The following is a 13,634-nucleotide window of genomic DNA, read 5'->3' on the forward strand; positions in this document are numbered from 1 at the left end:
CAACACGCAAGAATGTTAATAATGGATCGAGAGGAAAGGCCGGCGCGCGTCTTAGACAATGTTTCCTGCAAAACTTGGATAGAGCACGTCATTCTTTCAGGGTCCACAGTTTCCATGGACGTGGCTCTGAGCATGGGTTGTAGCGAAGGTGCGCGCTGATTTGGAATGGCCCAATCGCTGTGTGCTTGGGCTAAAGCCACATTGGTATGCCTCCAGATTTTCTTCAGCCTGGTAAATGACCTCGGGAAGGTCCCAAGTCTATGCGCCCAAGTATCTTTGCAGGCGTACCTCCCTTCGCTATATTAAACTGCAAAAAAAGAAATGCTTGTGACACAACATCCGCAGCAATATGCCTACAGCGTTATGCGACTTATTTAAGATTTCTCCATTTGTCCCACTATCCGAGAATCCATATGAAGGTTTTTGTGTCTCTTCACGATGGAGCCGGCTTTGCTTGTCGGTCTAGTACTAGGCCTTACTATCCCTTTCGGATTAGCACTTGTGTTCAGACTATGGATCTTTCTACGAAACAGAGAGAGAGCCTTACAATCCGAAGACATTGAGACGTGGTCGAAATTGCGCTCATCACAAGCGAGAACCTCTCTGCAAACCCGAAATCAGGTTGAGAAAGAGATTAACCTCAGCTCGAAGCAAATTTTAGGTCTCGATAATGCGACGTACCTGGCGGGCCTTCCGCTTGACCGCGAGTCTAACACACGAAGATTACATGGATGCATGAGCTCACGATAGACCCAGCGTCCACACTCAACGTCGCTCCAGCTTATTTCAAGCCTCAGTATGACAAAATTTTGGGCTCGAAAAGCTCATGCTTTACACCTGCACAAGGTGCAGCAAAATTGGCCAATGGGTGCGTCAATCCATGGGATGTAGAGCACGAGCCTAATTCGACAATATTCCCACATCTGAGGGAGACCGCAATAGCCGGACCATCGAGGAGCGTAGAACCTGACCAGATGGCAAACTGCGTACCTTTGGCCGTCGGGAAGGGATCTAATACGAGAGACAGTGAGCTTGTCAGTCCCGTTGCAGGCTTGAGGCCTTTCTGGCAACCAGAATGGATCCACTCATGTATAGGATCGACAGCAGATATTGAGATGTCAGAGTTTCCGGGCTCGGAAGCCACCTTGCCGTCTAGCTCGTCGACGGCCACAGGCGACACATCAAGAGTAAACTCTCCTGTCACAGGCGATACATCGAGAGTAGACTCTCCTGTCACATCGACATCGAGTGTCTCTCTCGCCAAGGAAGGCAAAGGTATCAAGATTCGCCCTGGAAGCCCTGTTGATATAGTTAACTACGCTGTTGTTACTCCCCATGATTCCAAAATTGAGTCTGCAGCAAGCGCCGAGTTTGCCTTTCCTCACGACATCATGGCGGCTTCGCCACAGGGTGTACCACCGATACGGCAAACACTACTCTGCAACGTGGCTAGTCACGTCTGCGAGAAGTGTGATCTGAGCTTTCGAACGAGAGGCCAGCTCAAGTAAGTCGGAACCAACAGTAGAGCTCCGTACGAAATGACAGCGCTGACACAAAAGCCAGAAACCACGACAACCGCAAGCATAATCTTCGATTCAAGTGCATATTTTGTACAGCAGCATTCGGTCTACGCGCTGATTTAGAGCGCCACAAGATAACCAGACACATCGACGATCTGTGCCAAAAACCCCTCAAGGTCTTTCGCTGTCCAGTCTCTGGCTGTCCTACGTCCGAAAAAGAATATTTTCGAAAAGACAACTTCCATAAGCATATGAGACGATGCAGTAAAGCAAGAGAAAAAGCCAAAGCTAAGCAAGAAGTCAGCCAGAGTCCAGATTGAGGTTTGCGGTTCCTGGCAAGCGTGAAGCATCAAAAACGTCGTTGTCTGTATCAGCTTGCATCCCTAGCCATCACGTCAGCAAGCCTCACGCACACTCACCCTGCCCAGCAACAGCTTGATAAGATCAGATCCAATCGCCAAGACCATTCACATGCGACAACTCTCTAAGCGAGGCTACCTACTTTACCCATCACCAGAACAAGGTCCTTCTCCGTATACCCCGCATGCGGCTTATGCGAAAGAAGAAAATCAGGGTGCATCCCCGGCCACACCTCGCGATAACATGGTTGTACGAACGAGCGTTGGAAGGACGTATAAGATCGTCACGGCACTACGCGTAGCGCCAAACATCTTCACGGCGACTTCCTTGGTTGCGCGTCGTTCCGCCTCGTCCGCAAACTCCGATACCGATTCATCGCGTGCCCACGAGCGCGAAGCGATAAGCCGATCGTCCGCGTGGATTTGAGGACTGAGGGTATTTCAAGAGGTGGTGAGATGTGCATGGTTCTTATCACAAGTGGTTGATAACACATCGCGCCAAGACGGATGAACACACGTGGACCGTGGATCAAAATGGACGGCATTTCGAATGTGAAGAGCAATGATGCGATTCTCGATCCGACGAGGAGCAATGAGCCGTCGGGATATGGAGAGGCCAGTGCGCCTGCACATGGGCGAGAGGCAGATGAAGAGAGGCACGTGACCAGCACCAGGAGGCGGCCGTGGGCGAGGAAGAGCAAGAGTTATAGCCACGCGCATTTCAAAGTGTACAAGAGACGGTGGTTTGGGCTCGGGCAGCTGGTGCTGCTGAATATCGTTGTTAGTTGGGATGTAAGTACAACCACCGTCTTACCAGACGTCTTTACAAGTCCACTACAACCAAGACATCAACAAGCTAACTCTCCCACAAGTGGCTAACCTTCGCCCCCGTCTCCACCTCCGCAGCAACCTACTTCTCCGTCTCCGAAACTGCCATAAACTGGCTGTCAACCGGCTTCCTCTTCGCCTTCGCCATAACATGCCCTCTGACCATCTACCTACTACACCGCGGCCCAAAACCCAGTATCCTCGCCGCCTCCGCGCTGCTACTAGTCGGCAACTGGATCCGCTATGCGGGCACCCGGGCCAACCTTTTCTGGCTGGTGATGGTCGGCCAGATATTGACTGGTCTGGCGCAGCCGTTTGTACTCGCGGCGCCAACTAGGTATAGTGACATGTGGTTTACGGAAGAAGGGAGGGTGGGGAGTACGGCATTGGCGAGTCTAGCGAATCCGTTTGGGGGTGCGGTATGTTCCTGATCTTATCCTATTACATTGGTCATGATGCTAATGGTTTGATGTAGCTAGCTCAACTCATCAACCCGCTTCTCGGCGATGTACCGAACATGGTGCTGATCATATCCATCATCTCAAGCGTGGCGTGCATCCCTTCGCTTTTTATTCCAGCGGCTCCGCCATCGCCGCCTACGGCATCGTCTGGATTGTCGAAGATTCCTGTCGGCGATTCATTGCGGTACATGCTGCGATCTCGACCGTTCTACATCGTGTTCATTACGTTTGGGACGTACACTGCGGGCTTCAATGCTTTCAGCTCGCTGCTGAACCAGATCCTGTATCCGTATGGTTATTCCGAAGACGAAGCCGGGATATGCGGCGCCATTATGATTGTTGTCGGCTTGGTTGTTGCGGCGATCGTATCCCCGATCCTCGGCCGCACACAAGCTTACCTTTTGGGCATTTGGACGCTGGTTCCGCTGGTTGCAGGATCATATCTAGCGATGATCTGGGCACCGCAGACCCGCACTCTCGCAGCACCATATCTCATAAGTGCGGTGCTGGGAGCAAGTAGCTTCAGCTTGATGCCCGTAGCGCTTGAGTTCCTCGTCGAGATTACATACCCGGCGAGTCCTGAGGTTAGCTCGACAATTTGCTGGGTAGGCGGACAGCTTTTTGGAGCTATATTCATCATCATCATGAATGCTTTGAAGGATGGGAGATATGTGGACCTAGGAAAGGTCAATGATGGTGGAAGGATAACTAGTTCGGGCACACGGCCACCAGGCAACATGTACAACGCCTTGGTGTTTCAGGCGGTTGCTGCTATGGTGGTTCTCCCGCTGCCGCTGATGCTGGGTACCAAGAGGCTTGGCTTGGGATTTGGGGAGGGCAGACGTATCCTGGACGAGAATCGAGAGGGTACTCAAGATGCGACAATTGGTCATGAGCAATGACTCTTAGAGGACTTCGAGTCCGATGAGGGGTACGAGGGATCTGACGATGAGATGTAGGACGAGAATTGACATGACATGACGAAAACCGTATGAGAGAGATGACGCAATGGTTGTGTTGTGATGATTTGGCTTGATGAGGAAATAGTACAGTATTCTAAACATGACTTCTGTATTTACAGTCATCCAGTATGCATCTTGTCATATCCTTCAGTTCCAGAAGCGTGCCGTCCGTATCGGGTCGTGTGTGGATATGGGATATGGCGGTCGATTGCTATCGATGCTACGTCTACTTGAGCTGGGCGAAGAGCTTGGGTGCGGCACATTGAGTTGCGCAGTGAGCCAGGTGGAAAACTATACTGTGTCAGCTGTTGTAGCACGCCGGACATGTGGCGTTGACTTACACTCCTCAACGCAGTCCTCTGAGGCCTTGCCATCGTTCTCGATCTGGCCTGTTACGCGCTCAACGCACTCATCGTAGTGGTGCTTTGCGGGGTGGCATTCCTTGGACTCGGCGCATTCTGTCGTGTGCATGTCAGCCTATGCTCTCTACTCCGCATGCCCCGCAGACTGGTGCCGTGGTCATGGCCGCCACAGAATCATCAATTACTCATCAAGCTCCGTCTTGAAGCTGGGGAGTAAAATTCGATATTCTTGGAATGCGCCCTTCTGCCCGTCTTAAGTGTACTCACCCTTCTCGAGCGTCTCCTTTGGGTCCGGTGTCTCCTCCTCCTCCTCTTCCTCCTCGGGCTCGTCGTCGTCGTCGCTGCCCTTTCCGCTTGGCTTGTGTCCCTGCTCGCCGCTGTCACCGCCCTTCTTTGCGTCCTGCTTGTTGACCTCGGCCTCTGCGCTCGATTCCTCGTCGGTGCCGGAAGCAGGTGACTTGGTGGAGGAGCCGCCCTGGACCTCGGCGTCGGGCGATGGGTGGGAGAACGTCTCCCAAACGTCAGTGAAGAAGTCGGTGATACCCATTGTTGCTGTGAGGGGGCAATTGGGTGTTGGAGAGTTGCGGTGGCGCTGTGACTGGTGATGATGCGGTTGAGCTTTGGTGAGGTTCGAGCCGGGATCGCGAAAAGAAAGCGCCAAGACGCTTGTCATTCCATCTGAGCCGCACCGGATTGGTCCACCACATACACCATCAATGACATACACGGGGAGAATTATGTGGTGCGAGTTTAGCTAATGACGATGTGTCTTGAAAGCTTCCTGCACGCTGACGCCCGCCTCGACATCTTTAATAACCTTCTCATCTGCTTCAACCATATCAGGCAAGATGGCCAACAGCTCGTCCACCTTTCCTTGCGGCACTGCGACAACCCCGTTCTCGAACGGATCAATCATAATAATATCTCCTGCCTCGACAGTTGTCTCACCAATCTTGACCGCCACATTGCGGGCGTGGAACTTGGTCTCCGCTCCAGCGCCGATGATGCTTGTGCCCTTTGACCAGATGGGGAGCTGTGTTTCGTTCAATGCAACCACGTCACGTACTCTGCCGTCTACCACCAGGCCCTGTGCGCCCATGTACTTCGCTCTAGCAGCCATGATGCCTCCGACGACTGCGCAAGACTGGCCGACAGGTTGACTGATGACAGCAATGGTGTCTCTTTCAGTCCAGTCGGACCATGGCCGCGAGTCAGGCAGATTCGATTCTGGAGTATCTTGAGATGATGATGCTGGATTGGGGAAGCTCTTGGTAGCTTTCGGCACCATCAAGAAGGTGGATGCAGGCGCAAGCACTTTCTTGAGTTCTGGCCTAGGAGTGCTCGCAGTGTGAAGCAGGGGTCCTACATGGAATCAGATACGCGCGTGTTTATCAGAGCCAGATTCGAGGTCGTACTAATATCCACAAGAAAGCCCGCCCCAGGGACATGAAGCTTCAGAAGGCCATCGGCCAGCTGCATCTCTCAGCTCGGGTATCGCGAACTACGGTGCACAACTTACATCACATGCAGCATACTTGTAGAGCTCCTTCCATCTTGGAGAAGCCATGATTGATGTCAGTTGAATTTGTTTTGCAAGTCAATGCGGTCGCTTGTCCGAATGGAATGCGGCTTGATCTTCTTAACCCCGCGAACCAAACCTCGGGACCGTACCAGATCAGATTCGGACTGATCTCGCACGCAGCTGTCAGCATCAGCTGTACATCTGTATCAGTTTCGCTCTTTGCAAAATTCACATGCCGCAATGGGCCATATGTGCTCCCCAACAGCAGCCTACAAATGTCCACATGCCGATGACGGCCGACATCAGTGTCTACCGCCCGTGCTGCCACCATTCGTGCGCGCTATGTTCTCAACTTTAAGTACTATGCAGGGTAACTTAGTCAAACAGTCTGATTTCAAGGCCGATTTAGCACTTCGTGACGTAGCCTAAAGACATCAAGTCTATGGTATGGTATTTGGGCTTATGAATGAGATGAAACTTGCTTTCTAATAGCAAGCTGAGTACATACAAATTGAACAGAGCGGGCATGAATTTTATTGCAGCCGTTGGTGAGTCCAGATCAGAACCTGACGATACATTCGGTCGGCTCCTCAGGTGCGTCACGTGACCCGTCTAGCCAAGCAGGGTCCATTCGATCATCGGCCCAAATGAGTCTATACGTTTCCGCCGCATCGCCCAGCGACTTCTTGTCGCAACACGCGCCACCCACCCTTTGCGCATTTGTTTTCTTCAATTCGCTGCTCAGTTATAACACTCTTTCGCGGCCGTTGCCGCCTTGACACACCCATCATGGCTCTTCGCGCGCCCGCTGTCTCCGTGAGTTGCCACAAGCTCCGCTACTGCGTCATGGACATGTAGCTAATAAGCATACAGAACGCGCTCTTCGCTACCACTGCCATGTTTCCGACAATGGCGACTGTATCGAGGACTTTCTGGAAAGGCCTTGGGCAAACGCTTGCAGCCAACGGCACGAGGCAGTTGCACACGGCGCCAGCCTCCGCATCGGCACAGGTAAGCAGATGAGGCTCAATCACCTCAGACGACATGCTAACAGTGCTGCAGTCATCATTTGTAGCCCCACGCAACGTCCTCGGTCTTCGTCAACCCTTTGCTAAGATGACACCCCTCGGATCTCTCATGGCACGATCATACTCGACCATGTCTCGCAACGGCCCTCTCTCGCAACTTCGTCAGCTCCCCAAGCCAGGAATGGTGGGACTGAACTTGGTGCAACAACGCTCGCTATTCGGTGGACCATCAAACGCGCAGCTCGCTCGTCTGGAGGAGGCTGCTAACAACAACCCCCACAGCGCAAGCTCCCAGGCCTCTTTCTACTCTGCGCTTATGCGCGCCAACATGCCCAAGATTGTCGTCGAACGCTATGATACTGGAAAATTCGCCACAAACTCCGTCGTGGACAAATTCTACGAAAACGCTATCAACAAGCTCGCGCAGTCGGAAGGCCAGGGCCTGTCCTCGGACAAGGTCAAGGCAGTCAGCCAGGCTGTTGGCACCCACCTCAATGCAGGCCAGGTTGGAAAGCAAAAGGGAGGCTCCGGTCTCAAGAGCGACCCCGTCTATGTCGTTGTTGAAGAATCACTAATGGGCTCCATCTTCAAGTGGGTCCGCTGGATCGCTAGTTTCGGGTTGGCTGTATACGTCTCTCTGGTCCTCATCACCCTCTTTGTTGAGTCGAGTGGTGTGCTCAAGAAGGTCGGCGGCGCGACCAGCGCTGAGGTCCGACCTGAACACCAGAACACCCGCTTCAGCGACGTCCACGGCTGCGATGAGGCAAAGGAAGAACTCCTAGACATCGTCGATTTCCTCAAGCACCCCGAACGATACAACAAGCTTGGTGGCCGTCTCCCCAAGGGTGTTCTTCTCATCGGCCCTCCTGGTACCGGAAAGACGCTGCTCGCTCGTGCCGTTGCTGGAGAAGCCGGTGTTCCGTTCTTCTACATGTCAGGTTCTGAATTCGATGAGGTCTACGTCGGTGTAGGAGCTAAGCGTGTGCGCGAACTCTTTCAACAGGCTCGTACCAAAGCACCTGCTATCGTTTTCATCGACGAACTGGATGCTATAGGCGGAAAGCGAAAGTCGCGTGATGCCAACTACCACCGCCAAACCCTCAACCAGCTGCTGAACGACCTGGATGGATTCGACCAAAGCACCGGCGTCATCTTCATTGCCGCCACTAATCACCCGGAACTACTCGACCAAGCCCTTACTCGCCCCGGACGTTTCGATCGCCATGTCCAGGTCGAGCTCCCCGACGTCGGCGGACGTCTAGCCATTCTGAAGTACCACACCAAGAAGATTCGCCTCAACCCTGAAATCGATCTGACGAGCATTGCTCGTGGTACTCCTGGCTTCTCTGGTGCCGAATTGGAGAACCTGGCCAACTCGGCTGCTATCCGCGCTTCTAAGCTGCAAGCAAAGTTTGTCTCGCTCACTGACCTCGAGTGGGCCAAGGACAAAATCATGATGGGCGCTGAGAAGAAGACGCGCGCAGTACCTCTCCAAGATAAGATTCACACCGCCTACCACGAGGGTGGTCACACTCTTGTCGGTCTCCACACCAAAGGCTTCAACGATGTTCACAAGGCAACCATTCTTCCACGAGGCCATGCCGCTGGTATCACTTTCTTCCTTCCCCATGAAGAGCATCACCATACACGCAAACAGTACATTCGTCAACTGCAAGTGATGATGGGTGGCAAGATGGCGGAGGAGATCGTCTTCGGCGCCGAAAATGTGGCCGATGGAGCATCCGGAGATATTCAGCAAGCCACTCAAATGGCATACACCATGGTCACTGCCTGCGGTTTCTCAGACGTGCTCGGCAATGTCGACTTCAAGTCAAATTACGAGATGGTATCGCCAGAGACCAAGCGCCTCATCGACAACGAGGTACGGCGGTTGATCGACGAAGCCAAGGCGAGCGCAAGGGATCTGTTGAAGTCAAAGCGACCTGAGCTTGATCTTTTGGCAAATGCCCTCGTCCAGTACGAGACGCTCGATAAGGAAGAGATCATGAAGGTCATCAAGGGCGAGAAGCTACCAAACCGGTTAGAAGCAATGCCCGACGCGCCCATCAAGATTCCAGACAACCCGATTGTCGATCTCCTACCCCCTGATCAGGGCGGTAAGGGTGGTTCAGACTCGTCCGGACCTGGTGTACATGTATGAGCCCTCACGTAAGGCCGGATGTTTGGAACTTGGTAGCGTGCATCTTCAGGCGAAAAGTGGCGTCTCTTCCCTCTAGCTCCTCAAGCGTGGAGCGTTTCGGTCGTTCAATGGGGCACATTTCCCCCATTTGTACTGTACATTATTTGGTATAAATAGCGCTAGCGAAAAGAATGCGGTCTTTCGTGATGAGGCGTAGCATTGGGTGTGGGGATGTGGAGAGGAGAAGTAAAGATGTAGCTAGAATGAATGAGAAGATCTACACCACTTGTTGAGCTATGTACCGTGAAATGAATTGTACGAAGAAGTCTGCTTTTCCATCTACTCTTTTGCCATCTTAGTCTGCCACTATTTCCACACCATTATCACCCACGTCGTGCATCTCAAAGAGATATTCAACTATACATCCCGTCAACGTACTCCAACATCACCCTGCCCACACGCTCCACCAGAATCCTCATCCCGCGTCCGATATTCAATCCACGAGCCCTGTTGCCCCGACCATGCCCCCGAACCTGAGCCTGCACCCCATTCTCCCGCGTCTCCACGGCCTCCCACTCCCTCGCAATCCTCCGTACCTCAGACATCCTGATGCGGAACCACACCGTCCGACACAAGGGACAGTGATTAGAATTACGCATGCCACTGCTGATAGTCTTGCGCAGGCAGCCGTAGCCAAAAATGTGGTTCCTGCAGCCGGGGATGTTGGTGATGAGGATGGGTGGGTGAGTGGCACTGTATGGCTCCTACAAGGACGTTAGTGATTGAGTGACGATGGTCGGGACAGAATGGAGGAGAGGACTTACGTAGCATATAGGACATGTGGTGCCGATGCCTGGGTAGTGTGGGTGGGAGGGCATCAGGGGAGTGAGGCCCTCTTCTAGGAAGACCGATAGAGGTATTGCATGTTGTGTGGGGGGCGGGGAGCGGATGCGATTGTCCCGAGCAGTAGCCGTGTGAGGCAATTCGGGGTTGGCGATGCGGTAATCTATGTGAGCACGCAAGCGACGACGACGTGAGATGGGGCTTTGGGTGCGGTATCGAGCTTGCCGATCCATTTGGGCCGCTAGGAGGTCTGCGAATTCCATGCCGGAGTTCTCTCCAAGGTCGAGCTCATGTTGGAGGTTCTGTTCCAAAGCATCGTTGTCGGTGACACTGATGTCACTGTCGGAATCTGAGGACGAGGAGTCGTTGTCAAGTCCAGCGACTATATACTCAGCCGCACCACCTTCAGCGCTTGGAGGGATCCTGCGGAGGACTTCGGCGGACATGTGAATGCGTCGTGGGGATATGGGCTCCGCATCGACGCCTTCGTCTTGCGTATTCGGGGTGCCCTCGACGGCATCGGGCAAGATCTCGCGTGAAGCTATGGACGAAGCTTAGGGAAAAAATACCTCGCCTTCAAGGCGGTAAACGTGGTCATGGTCTTCGGACGGGGATAGATTGGTAGAAAACTCGGGAAGACTGGGTTCAGCATTCGAGACAGGATGTGGTTGCTCTGGTGGCGACGGCTCAGCGAGAGGAAGTGCGACAATCAGTCTGGAAGCGGCGTCTGGTGCTAGATCATCCATCGGCACTGTACTGCAAGGCATGCTCGCTGATGACTTCCAGAGGCCGGTAGGAATGATCGTGTTGCGGTGTAATGGATCGCGTGCGTTGAATTGTTAGTCTGGTCGCTCACAGCCGTAGGTACGCAGTCTTGCTAGCGCCCTTGCACCTTCCCTTTCGGCACTTTCACTCCAACACACGTGATCTTGAGTAGTCGCAATGGGCATCGATTGGCTGTGTTGACTATTGCTGATTTTTCTTATTACCATTTCCGAACTCCTTATTACATTAATACAACTCTTCTAGACTTATCGTCAGACTGCCACCAGCATGTAGATGTTCCAAGCTTTTGTATATATCACAATTCTTCCCTCCTCTTTACCATCAACTGCATGTGCGTAGTCTCCCAGTATGGATCATCCTCAAGCAGAATAATCTCGAACCCACGCTTTTCCCAAAACTTGATCGCGCCGTCCAGAAAAGGATGAGTGTGCAAGTAGAAGCGCTCGACGTCTGCATTGACTGCCTCGTCATATAGGGCTGTGAATAGCGCCGCAGCCAGGCCGCAACGCCGATATCGGGGGTGAACGAACAGGCGGACAACCTCCACGGTGTTCACATCGTAAAAGTTGAAGAACTGTGGGAAACGGTGGTTGTAGGGCACATAGCCAATCGCAGCTATAAGGTTCTTGCCATCGCGTGCTTCGAGGAAGCAGGTGCCTTCTTTGAACAGGGATGCATTGTCTGGGGATAAGGAGCGACCGGGGAACATGCCATTACGGGCAGTGTTGATGAATTGAACGACTTCTTCGAAAGAATGCGGCGGGACTGGCTGGATGGTCCATGATGGAGGTGGAGGTGGAGACGGGGTGGAAGAGCGATGCGGCATGGTGCATATGTAGGTAGGTATCTAGTGTATGCACGATGCAGGTCGGTAAGGATTCCACCAACGAAAGCTTGGAGAATTGGCAGAGCTAAACTTTTTATGGCAAATCCCTTGAATGGGCTTCTAACGTCATCCATGAGCGGAAATACTCATAGATTCACATTTTGACATATTTGTTCCATCGTCCCAGTCGGAAGCTCAGTTTTCTCCGTCCGATCTGACCTTTGCTCGCCTGAATCTTCTGGTCACCATATCGGGCGATGCAAGGCGCGCACAATTCTTCGACGTCACCCAATGCGGTTGCGACACCAGGCAGCGGCAAAATTCGTGCCCGTTCTGTACCTCACGACACAAGCTAATAGTCTTGAGAGGCATACTTATCAAACGCACAGAGAGCAGACTATACGGTCCTCTAAGATAACTCAACTTATATAGAAAATCTTTGAATACATATAGACTACCTCTTCCCCTCTTCATGTTTGAAAAAGGCGGGCAGGAATCTTGCCGACGCCTGGCGGTGACATTGAGATGTTAGGATGCTGATCTGCCGCCTATCTTCATGATGCTCTCAAAGTCATCCTGCATCACCATGGCTAAGAGATGGCATTTTAACTTATCCAGCGCTTTTATCGCAAGATCTGCCCTTCATGTGGCCTTTCACATCTCCCATTTCTCGCAAAATGCAACGTAGCCTCTGAATGCTCATCAACCTCGATGTCATCCCAAACCGCACCATATCGAAGTCGCCGATGCCCTGTTGTCTTCAGGAGTGCCTTGATGTCCGTGTTCGAAAGTGCGTCGTGCAAAGAGGGCGCAGCAAAAGCTTTCGCGACCTCGATAGGGGAAAGCGTCACTTTTCTGCCCAGCTTCCACCAGCCAAGAAGAAGACCAAATACACTCAACGATGCTAGCACGGTGATGGCAACGGCGACGGCCAGGTAGATGTACTGGCTTCTTGTATACAATTTGTGACCAAAGCTGCTGTACCTCAATAGTTTTGAGATAATCTTGTGGTTTCCCACCTTGGTTGGGTATGTCCAGGGCAATTCGGAAGGCGATTTCGCGAGCATCGCTCATGATGTCGGAGGTTGGATCGAAGAAATTCATGAATGGTCCGCCAAACTGTCCGCTGCTGTTGACATATCGTAGCGCCGTTGTTCCTTGGAAATTGTGATGCCCAGCCAGGAGGGCCTGAATACCGACGTGTTTACAGAAGAACTGTAGAGCGATCTCAAGTAGAGCCATAGTCCGCCGTGTGTTGATGGCATGACGCCTACCCAACTCGGACTGAACGGATCCGGCCAATGTTCAGTGACGCGATCGGTCATCCATGAGCCCTCGGGATCTAGAGATATTGTATCATTCTTTAAAATGATGGGATACTCTACAACTGCTGGTGCAAGAGTACATGTCCTCCAGGTCATGTTGCCTTCGTAGGTTTCGTTGACTTTGAAGCCCGTGGTGTAGTTGATCATGTTCGGTATCCCTGGCATCTCATAATAGCTGAAGTATGTTTGAAAGCAGTCGAGTCGTGCATCGCGTCTACTACCATTGGCAAACAGATCATGTAGATCGTAAGGTGTCAGCCATTCATTGCACTGGACGTCATACCCGGCGCCTAATACATGACCCTTACATGTGCCGAGGCAGCCAGAGTTGGTGATATTGATCATATCTTGGCTGTTGTGTCGATTGATGATGGACCGGAACTCATTGCTGAGTGTAGTCGTTACATGTTCACGTCCAGTGATGGCTCCCGTGTAACCCAATGGTATTTTCTGTGCGATCGGTATTGTCACATTGACCAGGTCGAAGCCGCCGCGGCTACCAATGACTGATGCTCGTTGCAGCAAAGGCCCATTAACCGGTGCAAAGGTGACTAGAAGCCCGGTGAATGCGACGAAGTTGAACGAACGGCCGGAGAGTAGTATATCCTTGAGGCCATTGCCAAAAGCCCAGGTCGAATGGAGTTCTCGTACAGTCGCGTCGCCTCGCAATGC

General features: G+C 52.5%; 8 protein-coding genes across 8 annotated transcripts; 3 read left to right on the plus strand and 5 right to left on the minus strand.

Moving 5' to 3' along the window:
* Positions 1-793: 793 nt before the first annotated feature.
* On the minus strand, positions 794-1,337 carry SNOG_06339 (hypothetical protein; the record flags this gene model as incomplete). Its single annotated transcript, XM_001796662.1, has 3 exons — positions 794-837; positions 991-1,299; positions 1,331-1,337. 3 exons carry the CDS (start codon positions 1,335-1,337, stop codon positions 794-796), a joined length of 360 nt encoding a protein of 119 aa, XP_001796714.1.
* Positions 1,338-1,391: 54 nt separating this feature from the next.
* SNOG_06340 (hypothetical protein) lies at positions 1,392-1,840 on the plus strand (the record flags this gene model as incomplete). Its single annotated transcript, XM_001796663.1, has 2 exons — positions 1,392-1,504; positions 1,786-1,840. The coding sequence occupies 2 exons, from the start codon at positions 1,392-1,394 to the stop codon at positions 1,838-1,840; spliced, it is 168 nt and encodes a 55-aa protein (XP_001796715.1).
* A 573-nt stretch (positions 1,841-2,413) lies between these two features.
* SNOG_06341 (hypothetical protein) lies at positions 2,414-4,070 on the plus strand (the record flags this gene model as incomplete). Its single annotated transcript, XM_001796664.1, has 3 exons — positions 2,414-2,671; positions 2,752-3,126; positions 3,183-4,070. The coding sequence occupies 3 exons, from the start codon at positions 2,414-2,416 to the stop codon at positions 4,068-4,070; spliced, it is 1,521 nt and encodes a 506-aa protein (XP_001796716.1).
* A 106-nt stretch (positions 4,071-4,176) lies between these two features.
* Positions 4,177-5,780, minus strand: SNOG_06343 (hypothetical protein; the record flags this gene model as incomplete). Its single annotated transcript, XM_001796665.1, has 4 exons — positions 4,177-4,421; positions 4,472-4,588; positions 4,760-5,044; positions 5,255-5,780. The coding sequence occupies 4 exons, from the start codon at positions 5,778-5,780 to the stop codon at positions 4,357-4,359; spliced, it is 993 nt and encodes a 330-aa protein (XP_001796717.1). The 3' UTR covers positions 4,177-4,356.
* A 1,023-nt stretch (positions 5,781-6,803) lies between these two features.
* Positions 6,804-9,467, plus strand: SNOG_06344 (hypothetical protein; the record flags this gene model as incomplete). Its single annotated transcript, XM_001796666.1, has 3 exons — positions 6,804-6,830; positions 6,888-7,025; positions 7,077-9,467. 3 exons carry the CDS (start codon positions 6,804-6,806, stop codon positions 9,201-9,203), a joined length of 2,292 nt encoding a protein of 763 aa, XP_001796718.1. The 3' UTR covers positions 9,204-9,467.
* Positions 9,468-9,595: 128 nt separating this feature from the next.
* SNOG_06346 (hypothetical protein) lies at positions 9,596-11,637 on the minus strand (the record flags this gene model as incomplete). The annotated part of the gene is made up of 3 exons (XM_001796667.1): positions 9,596-9,935; positions 10,251-10,566; positions 11,151-11,637. The coding sequence occupies 3 exons, from the start codon at positions 11,635-11,637 to the stop codon at positions 9,596-9,598; spliced, it is 1,143 nt and encodes a 380-aa protein (XP_001796719.1).
* A 623-nt stretch (positions 11,638-12,260) lies between these two features.
* SNOG_06347 (hypothetical protein) lies at positions 12,261-12,711 on the minus strand (the record flags this gene model as incomplete). Its single annotated transcript, XM_001796668.1, has 2 exons — positions 12,261-12,500; positions 12,583-12,711. 2 exons carry the CDS (start codon positions 12,709-12,711, stop codon positions 12,261-12,263), a joined length of 369 nt encoding a protein of 122 aa, XP_001796720.1.
* A 26-nt stretch (positions 12,712-12,737) lies between these two features.
* On the minus strand, positions 12,738-13,579 carry SNOG_06348 (hypothetical protein; the record flags this gene model as incomplete). Its single annotated transcript, XM_001796669.1, has 2 exons — positions 12,738-13,468; positions 13,546-13,579. 2 exons carry the CDS (start codon positions 13,577-13,579, stop codon positions 12,738-12,740), a joined length of 765 nt encoding a protein of 254 aa, XP_001796721.1.
* Between the last annotated feature and the right edge of the window lie 55 nt (positions 13,580-13,634).

Source organism: Parastagonospora nodorum (assembly GCF_000146915.1).
Source record: "Parastagonospora nodorum SN15 chromosome Unknown scaffold_9, whole genome shotgun sequence".
NCBI classification, from domain to species: Eukaryota; Fungi; Ascomycota; class Dothideomycetes; order Pleosporales; family Phaeosphaeriaceae; genus Parastagonospora; species Parastagonospora nodorum.